This window comes from Arachis ipaensis, chromosome B6 (assembly GCF_059453495.1).
Source record: "Arachis ipaensis isolate K30076 ecotype BB chromosome B6, ASM5945349v1, whole genome shotgun sequence".
Taxonomy (NCBI): domain Eukaryota; kingdom Viridiplantae; phylum Streptophyta; class Magnoliopsida; order Fabales; family Fabaceae; genus Arachis; species Arachis ipaensis.
The window spans coordinates 141,888,723-141,907,313 of record NC_142441.1 but is presented as its reverse complement, the minus strand read 5'-3'; the positions used below and the strand labels follow the sequence as shown (position 1 = coordinate 141,907,313).

At 34.9% G+C, this 18,591-nt stretch overlaps 1 protein-coding gene across 1 annotated transcript; it reads right to left on the bottom strand.

Annotated features, from left to right (window-relative positions):
- Window positions 1-2,750: 2,750 nt before the first annotated feature.
- LOC107605249 (putative protein phosphatase 2C 76) lies at window positions 2,751-9,502 on the bottom strand. The gene is made up of 9 exons (XM_016307055.3): window positions 9,025-9,502; window positions 8,256-8,519; window positions 6,796-6,923; window positions 6,582-6,680; window positions 6,309-6,467; window positions 5,876-5,962; window positions 5,090-5,181; window positions 3,905-3,979; window positions 2,751-3,338 (listed from the first exon to the last, which is right to left on the bottom strand). The coding sequence occupies exons 2-9, from the start codon at window positions 8,504-8,506 to the stop codon at window positions 3,027-3,029; spliced, it is 1,203 nt and encodes a 400-aa protein (XP_016162541.1). The 5' UTR covers window positions 8,507-8,519; window positions 9,025-9,502; the 3' UTR covers window positions 2,751-3,026.
- Between the last annotated feature and the right edge of the window lie 9,089 nt (window positions 9,503-18,591).

The window sequence follows — 18,591 nt, the reverse complement described above, 5'->3', positions numbered from 1 at the left end:
GAAATGAGTAGAAAAGAATACAAAGGGGAGAATGCATGAAGAAACAAAGATTGGGAATGCATCAAAGGACGCGCACGCGTACATGCCGCGTCCGCGCGGATGGAGAATTTGCCAATCGACGCACACGCGCACATGGCGCGCACGCGCCAGTACTCTCACATGGCCCACTTAAAGGCAAAACGCTGGGGGCGATTTCTGAGCTATCCAAGCCCAAATCCAACTTGTTTCTGAGTGTATTTCATGCAGAATTGAAGTCCAAGCAAGGGGGGAGCAATTAGTTTAGCCAACATGAGCCTTTAGTTAGTTTTCTAGAGAGAGAAGCTCCCGCTTCTCTCTAGGATTAGGTTAGATTATCTTAGATTCATGTTTAATTACTTGATCTCATCTTGTTTCTTTTATAATTTCTCATTTCTACATCTTGATCCTCTTATTTGTGATGTTAATTTCCCATTTTGCTCCCTTGTGTGATGATGAACTCATGATTGGATTTGGGTTACATTTAATGCAATTTTGATGTTGATGTTCTTTTTGTTGACGAATTGAATTGTGTTCTTACTTTTCTTGCACTTAGTAGTTGTTAGATTTTATTATTCTTGCAATTTATGACGTTTACTTTTATTGCACTCTATGTGTTTGATGAAATGTTCTCTTTAGTTTTTGAGTAGTTTTGTCAACTCTTGGTCTAAGCCAAGGGAATTGGGTAACTTGAGTTATTGGGTATGATGGAATTGGTGAATTGAGAACCCATGGTGATCAATTTGATACCCATTGACGCTAACCCACTACTAAGTTAATTAGTAGGTATGTTAGGACTTAAGGGTTGATGTGATCAAACCTATTTGAAGTATTTCAAGCTTAGGAGTAAATGTTACGTACTTAAAGCTTTTGGGAAGTAGACTTAATAGGTTGGCCTCTCATAATTATCAATATTCGGTTCGTTGACAAGGATGGTGATCTCAATACCTAAGTCTTAGCCAAGAGTTCTTTATTTTGCTTTCTTTACTTGTGACAACTCAACTCAAATTTTTGATTGGGAGGATTGTTTGTTAGTGTAGAACTATACTTGCAACGAGAATTCATTTTGTGTGAAATTCTATACTGACACGACATTTTTCTCATTATCACTTCTCTCTAAATTTGTTTTTCTCCCTAGCCACATCTATTCATGCCAATCAAAATTTAATTATAATTTTTGTTTTTTTGAGCAGACTGAAAAAATATTTATACCTAGAGAAATGTTTTCAAAAATATATAAAAAATAACTTCAAGAGGGACTTTTAGGATAATCAATTAAAAATTTAAAATCTTAAATGGATTATTCCGTTTATATTTTTTCACTTCTATTGTTCTACACTATTTTTATCCAAATAATTCTATTTTTTGAATAGAGATCTTTAAGGCTTTAATATTTTCTTTAGAGTAATAAGATAAGTATGTCTTGAAAAATTCTGCTATGATCAATCTATAGTCTCTTTGAAAAAGTAAAAATTTAACTAATCTTGAGAAATTTTGCAATAAATATATAAATTCTTTAAAAATTATCAAATAAATTCTTGAAGAATTACAGCGATGAATTTATCAATAAAAACAATATTTAGATTAATTAGCTATACCTAGTTTTAAATTATTCTCAACTAAATACTCGAAAAAATAAATTTTTTATTTACATGAGGAGAGACTCGAAAGCCAGACTTCTAAGCAGAGATGCGACTAATACCACATGAACTGCATCAGCTAGAAAAGGTCTATTACAAGGAGTTCAAAGGAATTTGTCTTGATGGGAAAAAATAAAAAGAATTTGGTCGTAAGCTTAAGGTTAGCCCCCACGTCCATAAAAAAAATTTATCCCCATCTTCTAAAGGGGTTTTATTACCTTCTCTGCTCTTTACTCCGTTTTTGCTGAGAACAACTGCGAAAATGTTAAAAAGAGAAAGTATAGAAAGCCAATAGAATATTTGTATCATTTGTGCAATGGAGGTTTAAGAAAGTATTAGAAATATAATTATTAGTGTTATCTTTTCCCATCAGTTGAACCTTTTGGGATGAGTGGTATCATGACATGGTATCAAAACTCTAAAAGTTAAAAGTTTGATCTTTGGTAAACTCCAAAATCAGTTTATCCTTTTGGAATGAAATGTTTATTATCCCTAATACCCGAATGATTATTCTGGATAGTATAAATGATGTTTAGAGTTTAACTCATATAACCCATTGTACACATTATACAAATATTCCATTGATTCCCTAGCACTAACAGTACTATGTTAAAAAATATATATATTGATTTCCGCAAAAGAACATGTGAAAATGAAAAGTCATACATTTTATTTGTATTTTTTTTTATTCTTATTTTAATATTTTTCATTTTCAAATTTTATAAATAAAAATAAAAACAATAAATTTTATATTTATATTTTTTACCTTTTTTTTTTTACAAAATTCTAAAAACAAAAGATAAAAAGACAAACCAAACACACTCAAAAAATACCTTATTTTTGCTGACTATGCTTGTGTTTAAAATTCATATTCGCACACTGATTACCAAAACATAACGTAACGCCTATATTTGTAATTTTCTTTTCAGTTTAAAATAATAAAAAATTACTTAACTAAAAAAAACCGCTATTTTTCACACGTTAATGAAAACAAATTAACTTAGGAATCTGGAGAGAAGATCGATCATACCACTACAATCAAGGTACCAGGGAAAGAAACGATAACCATGCAATTTAGGGAACTCCAATCACCCATTAAAAGAGAGAAAAAATGCACACTGCATTTATTAGATCAAAACAAAATACCAAATTGATGCCTCTACAACAATAAACTTAAATAGATATGGACAAATGCTGCAACCAGTTTTAAAGATCATAAAACCAAAATCAGAATACACGAGACTAAGATTACAAATACTAATGAATAAACAAATCGCTTGTTGTCATGCACAGTGAGCCACCATGCATATCCTCACCTCGGTGTTCATTCGACTTTACCCCCAAAAGATCTAAACAATTCATTTGCGCTTTTCAAGTAGACTCCCCTTGCTTGACACTAGCTGATGCCGCTTCTGCTCTGTCAGGAACAGTGGCATCTGCTTTGTTCCTCTCTTGCTTGACACTAGCTGATGCCACTTCTACTTTGTTAGGAACAGCAGTATCTACTTTGTCAGGAACAATGGCATCTACTTTGTCAGTACCAATGGGTTCTGCTCTGTCATGATGGAAGCGCACCACAATGCATGTAATGTTATCTGCACTGCCACGAGAAAATGCTGCTTCTGTTAACTTACGAGCAGCTGCCTCAGGCTCCTCTTCTGTGCAAGCAAGAGCGATGGCATCCTGCGAACAAACATTAGACAGGTGACTTCAGGCAGAACAATAATCACACATCGTTGAGAGAGAAAGGTTGGGGATGGGTCGGTTTAAATGAATAACCAAAAGATTTTGGTTCCATTCTACCGGACAAACAATAAATCTTAGATAAAGCAAACACTCTAACTCCAGTCTTTATAGCTTCAATAACCAGCCAGTATCTCCCATCACTCTCGCTACATTCCAGAGAGCATAGCATACAAGGGCAAGGACGAAGAGGTCACAACTCAACAGCTCAGTACAGAATATACTATTTGTTTAATCATTCCCCTCCGACCTTATCTTCTAATTTTAGTATTTTATGATAGGTAATCCTTTATAGTCAATCAAACATTATTGCTCAAAAGTCAAAACATGGTATTTCATGACAGGTTCAGTAATAGTTAACTGAAACAGGCAACTGTATACTCATTTTTTAACCCCGATTCTTTTACCACCTATATAAACTATCAGGATGCTCCACACCTGCCTGATTAGAAAAGAATTTACAGCATAAAGTATGTGGAGATGAATACAAAAGGAGGACAGCTTACATCATTTGGTACTACATCCCAAAGTCCATCACTTGCAAGAATCAGCAATTCAGTTTGTTCATCTATCTCCTGGTCCTGAAAATAAACCAGACTATGAATTTAATTCTCAAAATCTTCAGACTAAGCAAATTAGCAAATTATCAAAGTAGAAGAACAAATAAAAGAACTTCACAATAAATCAAATTATCAAAAGCTGCACAACTGTCTTAAAATAGAAACACCATGCTTAACATCTCAAATGGAAAATGTAACTAGGATTGAGAACTTGAATAGTTACCAAAGGGAGAGAGGGATTGGGTACATTTTATCAATTCAGAATCAGAGAAGATTGAGCAAATCTGTTTATAATTTTTTTTGGATATCAAGCATCGATCAAAGAATGTAACAATTTTTTAAAGTGATGGTTATTATGGATCAGAAAGTATAATACTATTATTCCAACTGTACAATTTTGTAATTCTGAGTTTTCTTCTTCCTCCCTCCGTCTAAACATTTTGTTTACAACGCAGCCAGAAGTGAACAAATCATACACAACATACTAAGCTTGAAAGCTGGAACCAATTGAGGAAAATTTTCCCCTTTTACTGACGAGATACAGCTGGTCTATTGTCATCAAATTATACACACCGGATTTCAACTATGTACAAAGTATTTACTATAACCCTTCCCTTATTATAACCTTTTTTCTTTTCCTATTTCCTAAACCCTAGGATAAGATTAGCACATGGCAATATTACCATGTTTCTAAGGGTTCTAATTAATCTAGTAGCAGGAAACCTCTCCACTCGCAGGGGGTAACACTCCAGGTCATCTGCATTAAGCTACCTCTCTATTTCCTAAATGTTGCCATCTTTTCCACAACTTTATGCATTTTTATTGTTACGAAAATTAATAAAAATAAGAAATAAAAAAAATCAGCTCCCTAAACATCAGTAAAATGTAGGGCATATTTAAATTATAACGTGAGCTAAACTTAAGGTCAAGACAACCCATCACTGGCTGACTTGATTGTCCAATGCTAAAAATTTAGGTTACCCCCTTGTAAAATTCAAAAATTAATTGTTTCTGCTGGAGGGCCTCATGAAACATAATATACATTTAATATTAGGATTTTGCATCCATGCTATTAAAATTATTATTAGAGTGAACGATCGCAGGAAATTACTCAAGGTAAGTAAGGATCACCTGGATCTCAGGTTCTGCAACAACAAACTGCTTCAACATACGATTGCCAAAGGCGCGAGACATTGCTAGGACACCTCCTACCCTCCAAGTACCTGACAAACAAAAACACGTGTAAATATCAGTTCCCCCAAACTAATTCAATTGATTGATCAAATTCCATCCCTTGGATAGCAGGCCCACTTTTACAGTGAAAATAAATACCATTCCAATATAGTACAAGTTGTGAACATGGAATCGTGGATACTACTTGAATACATCAATATGATTTCAATAATAATATGTTTACTTCATCTATAAATTTGTTTCATAAAAGATGGAACATGTAACATATTTTATTTATCCTAACTCCACAAAGCCCATAACATTGATCTCATTTAACACTTAAAGGTCTTAAATTTTGTCCAAAACTTGCAAAAGAAAACTTAATTGATTAAGGGTTGAATCAGAGAACTTCTATAATGTTCTGTATTCTCGTGTAAGATTACAAGAGTTAAACACATTTTACAGGTAAAAGGCAACAAAATATTTGGCATGTCCACCACCCTAGCACAATAACACCATTTATATTTTACACCAACTTGGCAACTAAACCCTAACCCATTCAAAACTGTTTCAACACTGAGCCTATGCAAGCTTCCAATGTCAGCACTGGTCAAGGACAATGAATATAATATGATCATCAAAGAGCGACCATCCCCATTCTAGAGTAGAGCAAATGGTGCCAGAAGCAGATTATTAAGAACAACTTAAAGAAGCTGTTTGTATTCTGATAATATCACATCTCACCTGCCCACATGACAACACCCCCAGCATTCTCAATTCTCTTCCGTTCATCACTTCTGTTTGGCTTATGATCCTCAGAGAGAGCAATTGCTGCCAAACATAGTAACAGTTGGCTTAATGAATCACACCATAACCAATCACTAAAATGCATTCAAATGGAAACAAACATGAAACTAAAGCATAGAATCATATAATAGCCTTGTCAAAGAATATCTTCCAAATGACCTCTATAGTTGAAGTACACTTTTCATCATCAGAATATGGAAACTTTTTTTTCTTATTTAGAAGAAGAAAAGAAAAAAAAGGCTGATATTAAACAAATATTATGAAAAGTTGCAACGCAACAAATATCAGAATTTATATCCCACCAAATCCAGTATTATGTTCAATACTGACTATAATCAAAAGAAATCATAAATAGGTCAACTAATAGTACCTTTACCAGCCTTCGATATTATAGTTCTAGAATCTCCAACATTAGCAACATAGAGATGGTTATCAATTAAAACAGCGGTTGAAGCAGTAGAGCCATCATCCCGGAAAGTGTCTTTTTCAGAATCCAGAAATTGAGAATCAGTCCCTTGATACGTTTCACCTGCAGGGTTACATAAGTTAATAATAGCAAAACCAGATTATTGAAAACCAAAATCATTTTTAGCATGAAATTGGTTCCAGAACAATAAAAAAAATCAACTTAGTATGAACATACTTATAGCCAATTTGGCATCAGTAAAAAATTTTGGATGCTTCATGAGATTATCAAAGAGATGCTCTTTCAAATACTCTGCAGCACGAGAACCACCATGACCTGTACGGTATTTGAAATTTTTTTTGTTAAATTACAACAGTCACATAATTGATTATCAAATATAATCATCGAGAGCAAAGATCTCCAAGCAAGTAATGATGCAGGAAAATCATACCATCAAATATTCCAAATAAGCATACTGAATGACCACCAATCTTCAATGTTTTAATATCATAAAAATCCTCCATCGTTACTCTCTTCCCTCTGAAGCTTGAATACCCACAGCTCAGCCTTCCATCCTCACTGCCAATTGAAAACACAATGAAGTAAGAACTGTTTCAGCATAATACAATATAGATAGGAAAAGTCAGAGACCAAGACATGAAATCCGGTGAATCAAGCAAATTTAAATTATTCATTAATGTTATCCCTTAAGCACAATTCAGAACAAAATTTAACATTCAATAAAGATGGATTAAGTAACAGAATAACAAGGGCTATTGAGAAGAATTAGGAATTTAACAATTTCCATGATTGCTTGAGTAACTTGTCATTAAAACTCAAGATTCATCCATAATGTAAATGATTACCTTCCAAAATAAAAGGACAAGGCCTTTTCAAGGTGCTTTCCCTAAAAGTATTGAGGGATAAGGAAACTTTTCCCATCTGGTGTTTTATTTACATGTGTGGTTTCGTGATTTTCCCTCCAGTTCCCCACCAGGTAGGAATGAAGGCTTTGCAGCAATTTCGCATTTTGCTCTTAGGTTAAGGAGGATTATCCTCCAAGTCCTTTGCAACCTATTCACTTCATTTAAATGACTTTTATTTTTCATCATATAAAAGGACATTTCAAAGAGATAATTTCTCTCATGGCTCTTCTACTTTTCTTCCCTCCAACTTTTTCCGTATATTTCTCTAAAACAAATGTAGAAAAACCAACATATCAACATGATGACTTGATCAATTTGTAGGTCTCATCAAGGGACTGCACTCTCCAAATCTCTTCCCCTAGCATGAAATCACTCTGTTACTGCCTTTGATATGCTTATGTGTATAACATCCATTTGCAATTTTGCATATCTTGATTCAAACCTCCAAACTGTTCGCAATCTAAGAATACCACCAAAAGGTTAATTTTGGCAGTGATGTTACCTGAATACCCTCCCTGATATGCTTATGTGTATAACACTAAAAAAAGCTTAAAAAGCTGTTTTAGTGAACAAAGTTCATACTAAATCAGAAAGGTGATTTATTTTCAATCTAAAGATCAAACACACACAACTTAGAGAATTGGCAATCATATTTTGGTAATTTGACATCAGCAAAAGGAAAGTTCTCTTTGAAATGACCAAGCAAAAGTAAATCTGATTAATTTTCACTTCCGAATAAACACACGAATCACTCTATTAGAACGTAAAACTGACTCTCCCAAAAAATCTTAATTCTTTTAAATGTACAGTCATACAGGAATCCAAATCCAAGTTAGATGCTGCCATCCTAACTTGACCAAATGTTTCCCCAAGATGGTTACCCCAGACTACAGGTTATATTCCATCTACAATTATCAAGAAATACATACTTTCTCAACATGTCAACACAAATCATTGAAAGCAAGTTTCTGTGTATCACATTCACCTTTTCCACCCTCCACTTGCAAACCGGCCATCATCATCTTTCTCTGGCATCATATCCACAAGGGAACCAGCACTTCTTGACACGGAACCCGTATCCACCATCATCACTGTGAATGTCTTAAATTGACGAATAGGAGAATAAGAAATACTAGGGACAGCTAGCAAACTCTTCCTAGTGTTGTTTATTCTCACTCGTTTGGCAAAGGTTCCAGCTTGAACAACCAAAGACCTTACACAACTGCTGCATACCATCTAAACGACCAACCTGCCAATTCACACACAGAACAACTAAATCAACCCAAAGATTCACAAATCTCGACTATGATTTAAGCTAATGAAAACGTGGACAAAAAAAGAAATGGAAAACAACAGATTCATCGATTCGCAAATCCACAACTCAGATTCAATCCAGTAAGTCGCGCTAAAAATGGTACCAATCATTATCATCTGACAATAAGCATTCATACTATACGTTCTCCCTGGATCACATTCAATCTATACGTGTTTTAAACTGGTTTCTTCAGGAGGCGTAAAGGGATAATTAGAAGATAAATAAATAAATTTGTTTCATGGAAAGGAAATTCACCAATTCACAAATCCACGAAGACTAAAACCAAAACAATGTGATGACAATAATCACAACCACTATTAATCGATAATAACATCCCATTAAAACATTATTTCTAGTGAAACCATCGAGTAAAATGTTCGAAAATAAATAAAACACAAAAGCTTTGGTTCCTTCGAAAGGGAAGAACGAGAATCAAAACCTGATAGAACGTTCAACTCTCTAAGCTAATGCAACATCGATTCTAGGAAAAAATTGAATGCGATACTGCGATAAAAGTGCGAAAACAGGTGCTGATGGTTCGGGTTTTCGGATCCAAGATGAAAAGGATCAGATCGAATTAAGCAGAAAAATGTGGCAGCTAGCGGGGGATCAAAGAATCAGGAAGATGTAAAAGGTTGGGGAGAAGAATCGACTGCAGATAGTATCTGCAGTTGGAATCTAGATAGTGGAATCCTAAAAAAGAAACCCTAAAAAGAGAAAGAGAGAAGAGTTTCAAGTTTTTAACAGAAGAGTGAATAGAGATTTGGCAAGAGCGACAGAGGAAAAAAAACGAGGGGAGGAAAAGAGTAACAAAGATGGAGAAAAAGAGTGTGATATATATTGCAACGTGGAATTGTAGAACTTTGCCAAGTGTACATCGCATACTCTCCTTTTTCGGACTGCTACTACTATCTATTAAGGCATTGTTTGGGTTAATTAATAAATAAATTATTATTTGCAAAAGATGAAATGGCCTGTAATGGAAGCAGGTGGAATTTTTTAATGGATTTCATTATTTCAATATGAAAAAAGCATAGCAAATAATGGGACCAATTCCATCTAATCCCTCCAATTTGTTTAGTGGTGTTCCAACCCGATAAACCGACGTGATCTAATGAACTTTTAAATCATTTGATTGATTGTGGTAGGGTTTTTTTTTTTTTTAAATTCAAGTGCAGTGAACTTTAAGTAAAATTGATAATTAAAAGTTGTTAAATAATTTAATTATATTTTTATTTAATGGTTCTCAATTATTAATTTCACGTGAAATTAATTTTATTTAAGTTTTCATGTTTTTACTTTCTTTTATATGAAAGAATCATTTTTTGAGAAATATTATAAGGCTATCAGAATTTATTATTTTTTACTATTAATTAGTTATTAATATTTAAAAATATAGGATAAAGTATATTATTAAATTATTAGACTAAAAAAATTAATCTAAAAAAATTGAATTAATAATTAAATAATAATTAAAAATAATAAATTTTGATGATCGTCTAATATTTCTCTTAATTTTCATTTATAAAAAGCCAAGCAATAAATAACATAGTGTCAGTTTTATATATATAAAAAAAACATTCTATATATTGAACTAATAATAAAAAAAAAGTGTAATATTCGATTACTAAAAATTTTAATAAGTAGAAATATTTCTTTTTTTAAGTAAGAGAGCTTAACACAAGAAGATGGAGCACAAAAAATACAAAAAAATTAAACAACAAAGAATAAAGAAAAACAAAACTTAATCTATAGTCATTTTCAATATTACCATCAACAATTATTAGAATCAACTATATACTACTCTTTGTTTGATAATTTTCACTATTCTATTTCGGGACTCCTGAATTTTTTTTTTTTTTTTTCATCAGTGTATGTCAGATAATAGCAAAAAAATTAATTAATCACATTTTACGCTCTTCTTTTTTTTTTTCTTACACTCCTGTCCAGCTCTCAAAATGTTGTGTCATTGTCCTTGAAATAGCTCTTAATCTATCACAGACAAACAACCACACACATCACATCTATCAAGTAAACTCACAATCAAGAAACAAGTGGTAAAAATTCTCAACAACTTTTTTATATAATACATATATTATCATTCTGATCAATAACGTCTAACCTACATCATTTCTCTTTAATATTAACCATACTAACTAACACAAATAACGCGAATAACTTAATTCGTGAAAGTATTAGACCTCTACAAATAGTACTAGTAAAACTATAGTTTGTACTACTTTGAGATAGTGTTTTCGCTTGCAAAACCTGCACAAATGAGTTAATAGAATAAATATCTGATTTATCAAATTTTTACACAAATCTATCAGCTCTCTCAATTGTTAATTTGACTGATTATAAGACCTCGTGAAGTTGGTTAACTAGTTTCAACTCCCGTTGGAATAATTTCCTTCACCACTGAAAAATTCTATCTTCACTCTAACCCATCCAAAACCCACAATCTTCTATAACAGATTTGTTTTGGTTTGAGACCAAGAAAAATTTTGGAAAAATGTCCTTCAACACCTCACCTGGTAACCAATCTAAAATCGGACACTTCTACCATTTCCTACCTCCAAAGACAGTCCTCGAATCATCTTATTTCTTACTTTCTGCTCCTTTATCTGCAATTGAATATATCCTTCCATGAACTCCCTCTTGTAAGTATTGTCTGATGAGAAAGCAAAATATTAGGATTTAAATTATTGCAAGAACACACAATCTTCTTTGATAATGGATAATCTTTTCTTAGAAAACCGCCACCACTACTTAAATAAGAGAGCAGTATTTCGAATTACTGTATTTTCCACTCCCAACCCTCCTAATCTGTTTGGATTTTTTACTATTTTCCATTTCACTAAGTATGTTTGCTATATTCGTTACTCCTCTGCAATGAAATTAACTTCTTTATAACTACTTTTGGCATCTTATATAAGTTGAGATAGTACACTAGCAAACTATTAAACATTGATTTAATAAGGACCGGTTTATTAATTTATTGAGAGTTTTTGTTTTTCATAAATTGAACTTCTCTTTCACTTTGTCTATTATCGGTTTTCAGGTCTTGACAAATCTTAGGTTCGTTCCCAATAAAATTCCAAGATATTTAATGGACAAAGATATTTTTTTACACCCTCAACAAAGCATATATTTTTCACGTTCATTTCTACTCACAATTAACTGAAATCAAATTGATTAATTGTGAGTAGAAATAGAAGCGAAAAGCGGAGGATGTGTAATTTGTCGGAGTATAAAAAATAAAGACAAATTTATGTTTTTTTTTTTTAATTTACACAGACATGCTATAACACAGTAGGATATTTTTTCTTTTTCTCTACATAAATTTGAACATATCCTAGATTTGAAAATAATTAAAAATAGAGATAAATCTTTTTTTTTTTCAAGAAGAAGAAGAATAAAAAAAAAGAAAAAAAAAACAAAAGAAAAGGCAAGAAACAGAGAAAATAAAGGCAAAAAGAGAAACTCCTATTAAAATCTGCTCCAAGTCCTTTGAAGGCAAATTTCAAAATGTCTCTCTGGCATCCTCAAGTACACCATGCTTAGTTAGATGGTCTGCCGCTTGATTAGCCAACCTATGAATGAGCTAAATGAAATGTCCCAAGCATGCAGCATCTTCAACTCGAAGATCCCATCAAGCACCTCCTTTTCAACATGATCCAAGGGGCCTTCCAATGGGTAATTAAGGAAAACACCTCCAGAGAGTAGGTCTCACACATGAAAAGATTGATCTGTAACTCATGCGCCACACTGAGACCACGCTAAATGGCCCAAAGTTCTACCTTCAACGTGCGTCCCCTGACCACCAGTCCTGAACCACCTCGAACCCAATCACCGTTGTTCCTGATCACAAAGCCATACACAGCCTTGTTCGAATTTTCAAATTAGCTCCCATCAAAGTTCAATTTCCGAAACCCCTCCTCCGAGCAAGTCCATGAAGAAGACGGATTGAAACACTCGTGAATGGCTGAGACAAGCACAGCCGCATTGATCTCCTCCACCAGTCGTCGAGCTTGTTGTTGGGAAAACTCAACAAAGGTTCAAAACAAAAACCTGTCTAACAGCGAAAGCATCAAAAATAATTTTTCCGTAACTTGTGTGATTAAATAGGCAATACCAAAAATACTTCAAGCAGCAAATATAATGGCAGAAATTAAATAATCAGACATAAGAATTTTAATGTCGGAAAACCTGTAAAAGAGGGACAAAAAATCTACGGGACCTAGTTCAGTAAAATCTTCCACTATCAGAATAATGGGTATACAAACCGTCTTCCTAGTGACACTAGGGCATCTCAACAATCAACAAAATACATCATCAAAACGGATGGAATCAACATAAACCCTCCACAAAGTGGGTATTTCAAATCAGGCAAAAGAGAAGGCAATACAACTAGCAAGTTATATCCTAATGTTTATCTCTATACCAGGAATAACATACTAAAATTTCATAAAAAATAGAGCAAGTTTATCAGTTCAATCGAATCAAAGATGGCTTGCCCTTTCCCCCAAATTCCTTTTTCTCTTCGGTGCCGATGAAAACTCTCTCCTTTCTATGTGTTTGCTTTTGTTTCAAAAAAAATGAGAGACTTACCTCTCGTTCTCTCTCCGTGGCTATTTGGCCACTTCTCTTTTTCTTTATTTATTTTTATTTTTCTTTTGTTTTATAATATGTGGGCCCCACTTACTTGGGGACCCACCAACAAATCTCCCCCTCACCAACTCAAGTGGGGATAGGCTGTTCCACCAAACTCGCCTTCTTTTTATAGGAGTCAAACTTCATTGCAGGTAAACTTTTAGTCATCATATCTGAACCATTATCATCAGTATGGAGCTTCTCAAGTGCATATGACTTCATCTCAAGCGCTTGACGTATCCAATGATACCTCACCTCTATGTGCTTCGATCTGGAATGAAACGTCGGATTCTTGCTGAGATGGATAGTACTCTAACTGTCACAAAATAACACAAATTTCTCTTAATTGATGTCTAACTCTTGTAGAAATTTCTTCATCCACAAGATTTCCTTAGAAGCTTCAACAACAGCAATGTATTCTGCCTCTATAGTATACAAAGCAACACATTTCTGAAGTCAAGATTGCCACAACACAGCTCCCCCTACAAAAGTCATCATATAACCAGAAGTAGACTTTCTTGAATCAAGATCCCTAGCCATATCCGTATCTGTGTAACCATCCAACACAAGTTGGCCACTTCCAAAGCATAAACAAACTCTGGAAGTACCATTAAGGCATCTGAGAATCCACTTCACTGCTTGCCAGTATTCTTTGCCAGGATTAGAGAGAAACTGACTAACAACTCCAATGGCATGAGCAATATCCGGCCTGGTGCAAACCATAGTATACATCAAACTGCCAACTGCAGATGCATATGGAATCTTCTTCATTTTTGTTTCTCTTTCTCACTTGTAGGACATTGCTGCGAACTCAACTTGAAATGACTAGTAAGTGGAGTACTAACAGGTTTGGAATTACTCATGGTAAACCTCTCTAAAACCTTCTCAATGTACTTCTGCTGTGACAACCACAGTTTCCCATTCTTCCTGTCACGAGTGATACTCATACCAAGGATTTTCTTTGCAGGATCCAAATCCTTCATAGCAAAGGATCTGTTTAAGTCTTTCTTGAGACTTTCAATCTTCTTAGTGTCATGACCAACAATCAACATGTCATCAACATAAAGAAAGAGAATTATAAAATCACCTTCAGAGAATTTCTTAACATATACACAATGATCAGAAGAAGTCTTACTATACCCATGACCTTCCATGAAGGAATCAAACTTTGTGTACCACTGCCTTGGTGCTTGCTTCAACCCATATAAACTCTTCTTCAACTTGCATACAAGATGCTCCTTTCCTTTAACCTTGAAACCCTCTGGTTGCTCCATATAAATTTCTTTATCTATGTCACCATGAAGGAATGCGATTTTCACATCAAGCTGCTCAACCTCTAAATTCAAGCTAGCTGCCAATCCAAGCACAACTCAAATAGAGAACATCTTCACAACTGGAGAGAAAATCTCCTCAAAATCAATACCTTTCTTTTGCTCGAAGCCTTTCACAACCAATTGAGCTTTGTACCTTAGCCGTGAGACATTTTCATCTGCTTTCAATTTGAACACCCATGCATGTATTCTTGAATGCTTTCTTACCCTTCGACAACTTCATCAATTCAAAAGTATTATTCTCATGCAAGGATTTCATTTCTTCTTGCATGGCTTTCAACTAATCTTCCTTATGCTCATCAAACATAGCTTCCTGGTAGCTCTCTGGCTCCTCAGTCTAGTGTTCATCACATACTCATGAGGAGAGTATTTTTGAGAAGGATGACACTCTCTAGTAGATCTTCTCAATTCAGGCTCAACTGGTGGTTCAGGTGGAACTTCAACATCTGGCGGAACTTCTGCATCTGGCACCTCAGGTTGAGGTGTAGGTTCATCATGCAAATCATCACCAATATTATCAACTTTTACATCTCCCCCATCAATAGGAGGTCTAGTGAAAGGACCAGGTTCATCATTAGCAGAACGTCTAATAGTTATTGGCTTATCTGTCTTCTTAAGATCTTCAATAGTTTGGTCTTCAAGAAAAATCACATCTCGACTTTTAATTATCTTCTTGCTCACCAGATCCCATAATCTGTAACCAAAGTCTTCGTGACCATAACCCATGAAGATGCACTGCTTTGACTTTCCATCCAATTTGGACCTTTCATTTCTTGGAATGTGAATAAAAGCTCTGCAGCTGAACACTCTCAAGTGACTATAGGAGACATCTTTTTCTCTCCAAACTTTCTCTGGATCATCACCATTAAGTGAAACTGAAGAAGAAAGATTGATCAGATCTACTGCAGTCCTCATCGCTTCACCCCAAAAAGATTTAGGCAACTTTGCATGAGAGAGCATACACCTGACTCTATCATTGATAGTGCAATTCATTCTCTCTGCAACTCCATTATGTTGAGAAGTCTTAGGAACTGTCTTCTCAAACTTGATCTCATGTCCTTTACAATACTCTTCAAATGGACCCCTGTATTCACTACCATTATCTGCTTGAACGCATTTCAATTTCCTTCCTGTTTTTCTTTCAACACTTGCATGAAAGTGTTTGAAGATATCGAGCACCTGGTCTTTAGATTTTAAAACAAAAGCCCACACTTTTCGAGAATAATCATCAATAAAAGTAACAAAATATGATGCACCACCTAGTGTCTTAGCATCCATAGTGCAAACATCAGTGTGAACTAAATCTAGAACATGTGGTCTCCTATGAGGTCCAGAACTATGAAATGATACTCTAGAATGCTTTCCAACAAAACAATGAGTATAAGTATTTAAAGTTGTACCTTTCACGGGAAGTGAGTGCTTATTGGCTAAGACACTTAGTCTTTTCTCGCTCAAGTGACCAAGATGTATATGCCACAAATCAGAAGAGGAATCATCAGCTACATTCACCTCTTATTTGCACAACTTTGCTTGTAACCGGTAGAGAGTAGTGAGACTATTATCTTCCCTAGCAACCATGAGAGCTCCTTTGGTAATTTTGCATTTTCCACTACCAAAGGAAGTGCAATACCCCTCTTGATCCAATGCCTTCACTGAAATGAGATTGAACCGCATGTCTGGCGCATGCCTAACATTCTTCAACTGCAACTTGCATCCCATGTTAGTTTCAAGCCACATATCACTGATACCAATGATATCACACACTCCTTTATCTCTCAATTTGATTTTGCCAAAATTTCCAGTAGTATAGGAAGTGAAAAATTCATGCTGCGGAGTGACATTACATGAGGCACCAGAATCCATAATTCAAGTAGAATCATCACAAACAAGATTCACATAATTTTCATCATATGTGATAAGAACATTTTCATAAACAATAGCAGCAGTCTCTTTATTACTATCTTTACCTTTGTCTTCGTTTCTTCCCCTTGATTGTTTTCTTTTCAAGAACCTACAATACCTCTTGATATGTCCCGTCTTGCCACAATGGTGATAAATGAACTCCTTTCTTGGCTTGTACTTTTCTCTTGAATTGCTTCGACTCTCTAACTTGTTAGAACTGTGAGATTTTCTACTTTGACTTCTCCCCCATGACTCTGAAACAAGTGCTTCTGACTGGGAGGAGGCATTAGTCAAACCTCGCTTTTTTCTTTTAGCTTCTTCATTCAACATACTCTCTTTAACCATTGTTAACGTCAACTTTCTATTTAGAGCTGAGTTAGTCAATGCCACAACCAGAACTTCCCAACTATCAGGTAAAGAGCTCAACAACAACAAAGCTTGCAACTCATCATTCAAAGTGATTTCATTATTTGTCAGTTGGTTCACCGTCTCCTGAAAAATGCTCAAGTGCTCCGGCATTGATTTATGATGTGTGGAAAACGATCCAACACAAAACTCATCGGCAAGTGTACCGGGTCGCATCAAGTAATAATAACTCACATGAGTGAGGTCAATCCCATAAGGATTGAAGGATTGAGCAATTTTAGTTAGGTGGTTGATTTAGTCAAGCGAACAAGTGTTGATTTGAGTGATTTGTATCCAACAGAAGCTAAATTGCATGAAATTTAAAGGGAGAGGGATAATTGACAAGAATTTAAAGTGCAGAAGAATTAAAAGAGCTGAATCTTAAAGTGTAAGTAATGTAAATTGCAGAAACTTAGATTGCAAGAAATGTAAATAGCTGAAACTTAAAGTGCAAGAAATGTAAATGGCTTGAATCATAAAAGGGTCCGGGAGCTGGGAATGCAGAATTTAAATAAAAGACAGTAAACAGCAATCAACAGAAGAATAGAAGATGACTTGAATTGAAACAGATTTCAAACAGAAGAGTAAAATTGCTTGAAGAAGCAAATAACAAATGAACCAAACTTAAATTGTAGACTCTCACTAAGAGAGTAAAGATCTCAGGGGTGGAGGAGACTAGAAAACAAGTCTAGATCTCAAGTCCTTCCTTGATCTAACAAGGGAATAATTGCAGAGAAGTAAAAGACAGATTGCAGAAGAAGTAAAGATGAAAACCAGTAGAGAAACTTAGATCCAAATCACAATTCCTTGAATTATGCAGAAAAATAAATAAAAAGAGGTCTCAAGGTGAGATTGAAACAGAATTTCTTCAATTCTCCATCCAAGATCCAAAAACAAAGAGTAAAGAGTGCAAAAGTAAGAACAAGGAAGAAGAGAGATCAATTCTCCTTCCCAATTCCCAAAAAATAAGCTCAGAGATCCAAGGTAAAATTCCCAAGAAAGTAAAAATGAACAATTCTCAAAGAAGGTAAAAGTCCTCTCTAAATCAAACTAGCTTCTATTTATACACTTCCTATTTTTGGATTTTAAAATTTGGAGTGGGCTTTTTAATTTGGTGAAGAATTGAATTAAATTGGAATTGTGGTTGAATTTTGGGCTATGGGTCACACTCCCAGGATCAAGCTCGGTTGTCCATGAGAGCCTAGCTTCCATGTTGCTTGTGTTGCGCACCAAGCTCCTTGTGACACACTCTCTAGCGTGACAAGCTATAGCGCTTGGTTCATGGCAAGAGCTGAGCGCTCCTTGCTTGGTCATGGGGTCCCAGTTTTGAACCTTAGTGGAGACATTTGGTGACCCCTTTCTTTTGTGCACAAAGTGGTGCCTCTCTCCTTGCTTCCTTGAGGTGCATGGTTCGAATCTTGTGGAGTGCAATTCAGCCAAGTTTGGCTTAATTTTTTGGAGAGTAGCGCTCCCTTACTTTCCCTTGCTCATGAGTTCGAACATTGGTGTCCTCACTTAGCAAATTTTTCTCCTTGAATTTATTTTGGAGGATGCCCGATAAAGCTCTTGGCAAGAACCGAGCTTTGTGAGTTTTCTTTGCTTCCTTTGCTAATTTATAGCGCTCGGTTCACAAGGAGAGCTGAGCTTTCCTTGCTTTGCTTCCTTGGCCTTGAGTAGCGCTCCCTTGGAGAGCCTTAAGCTCTTGGTAAGAGCTC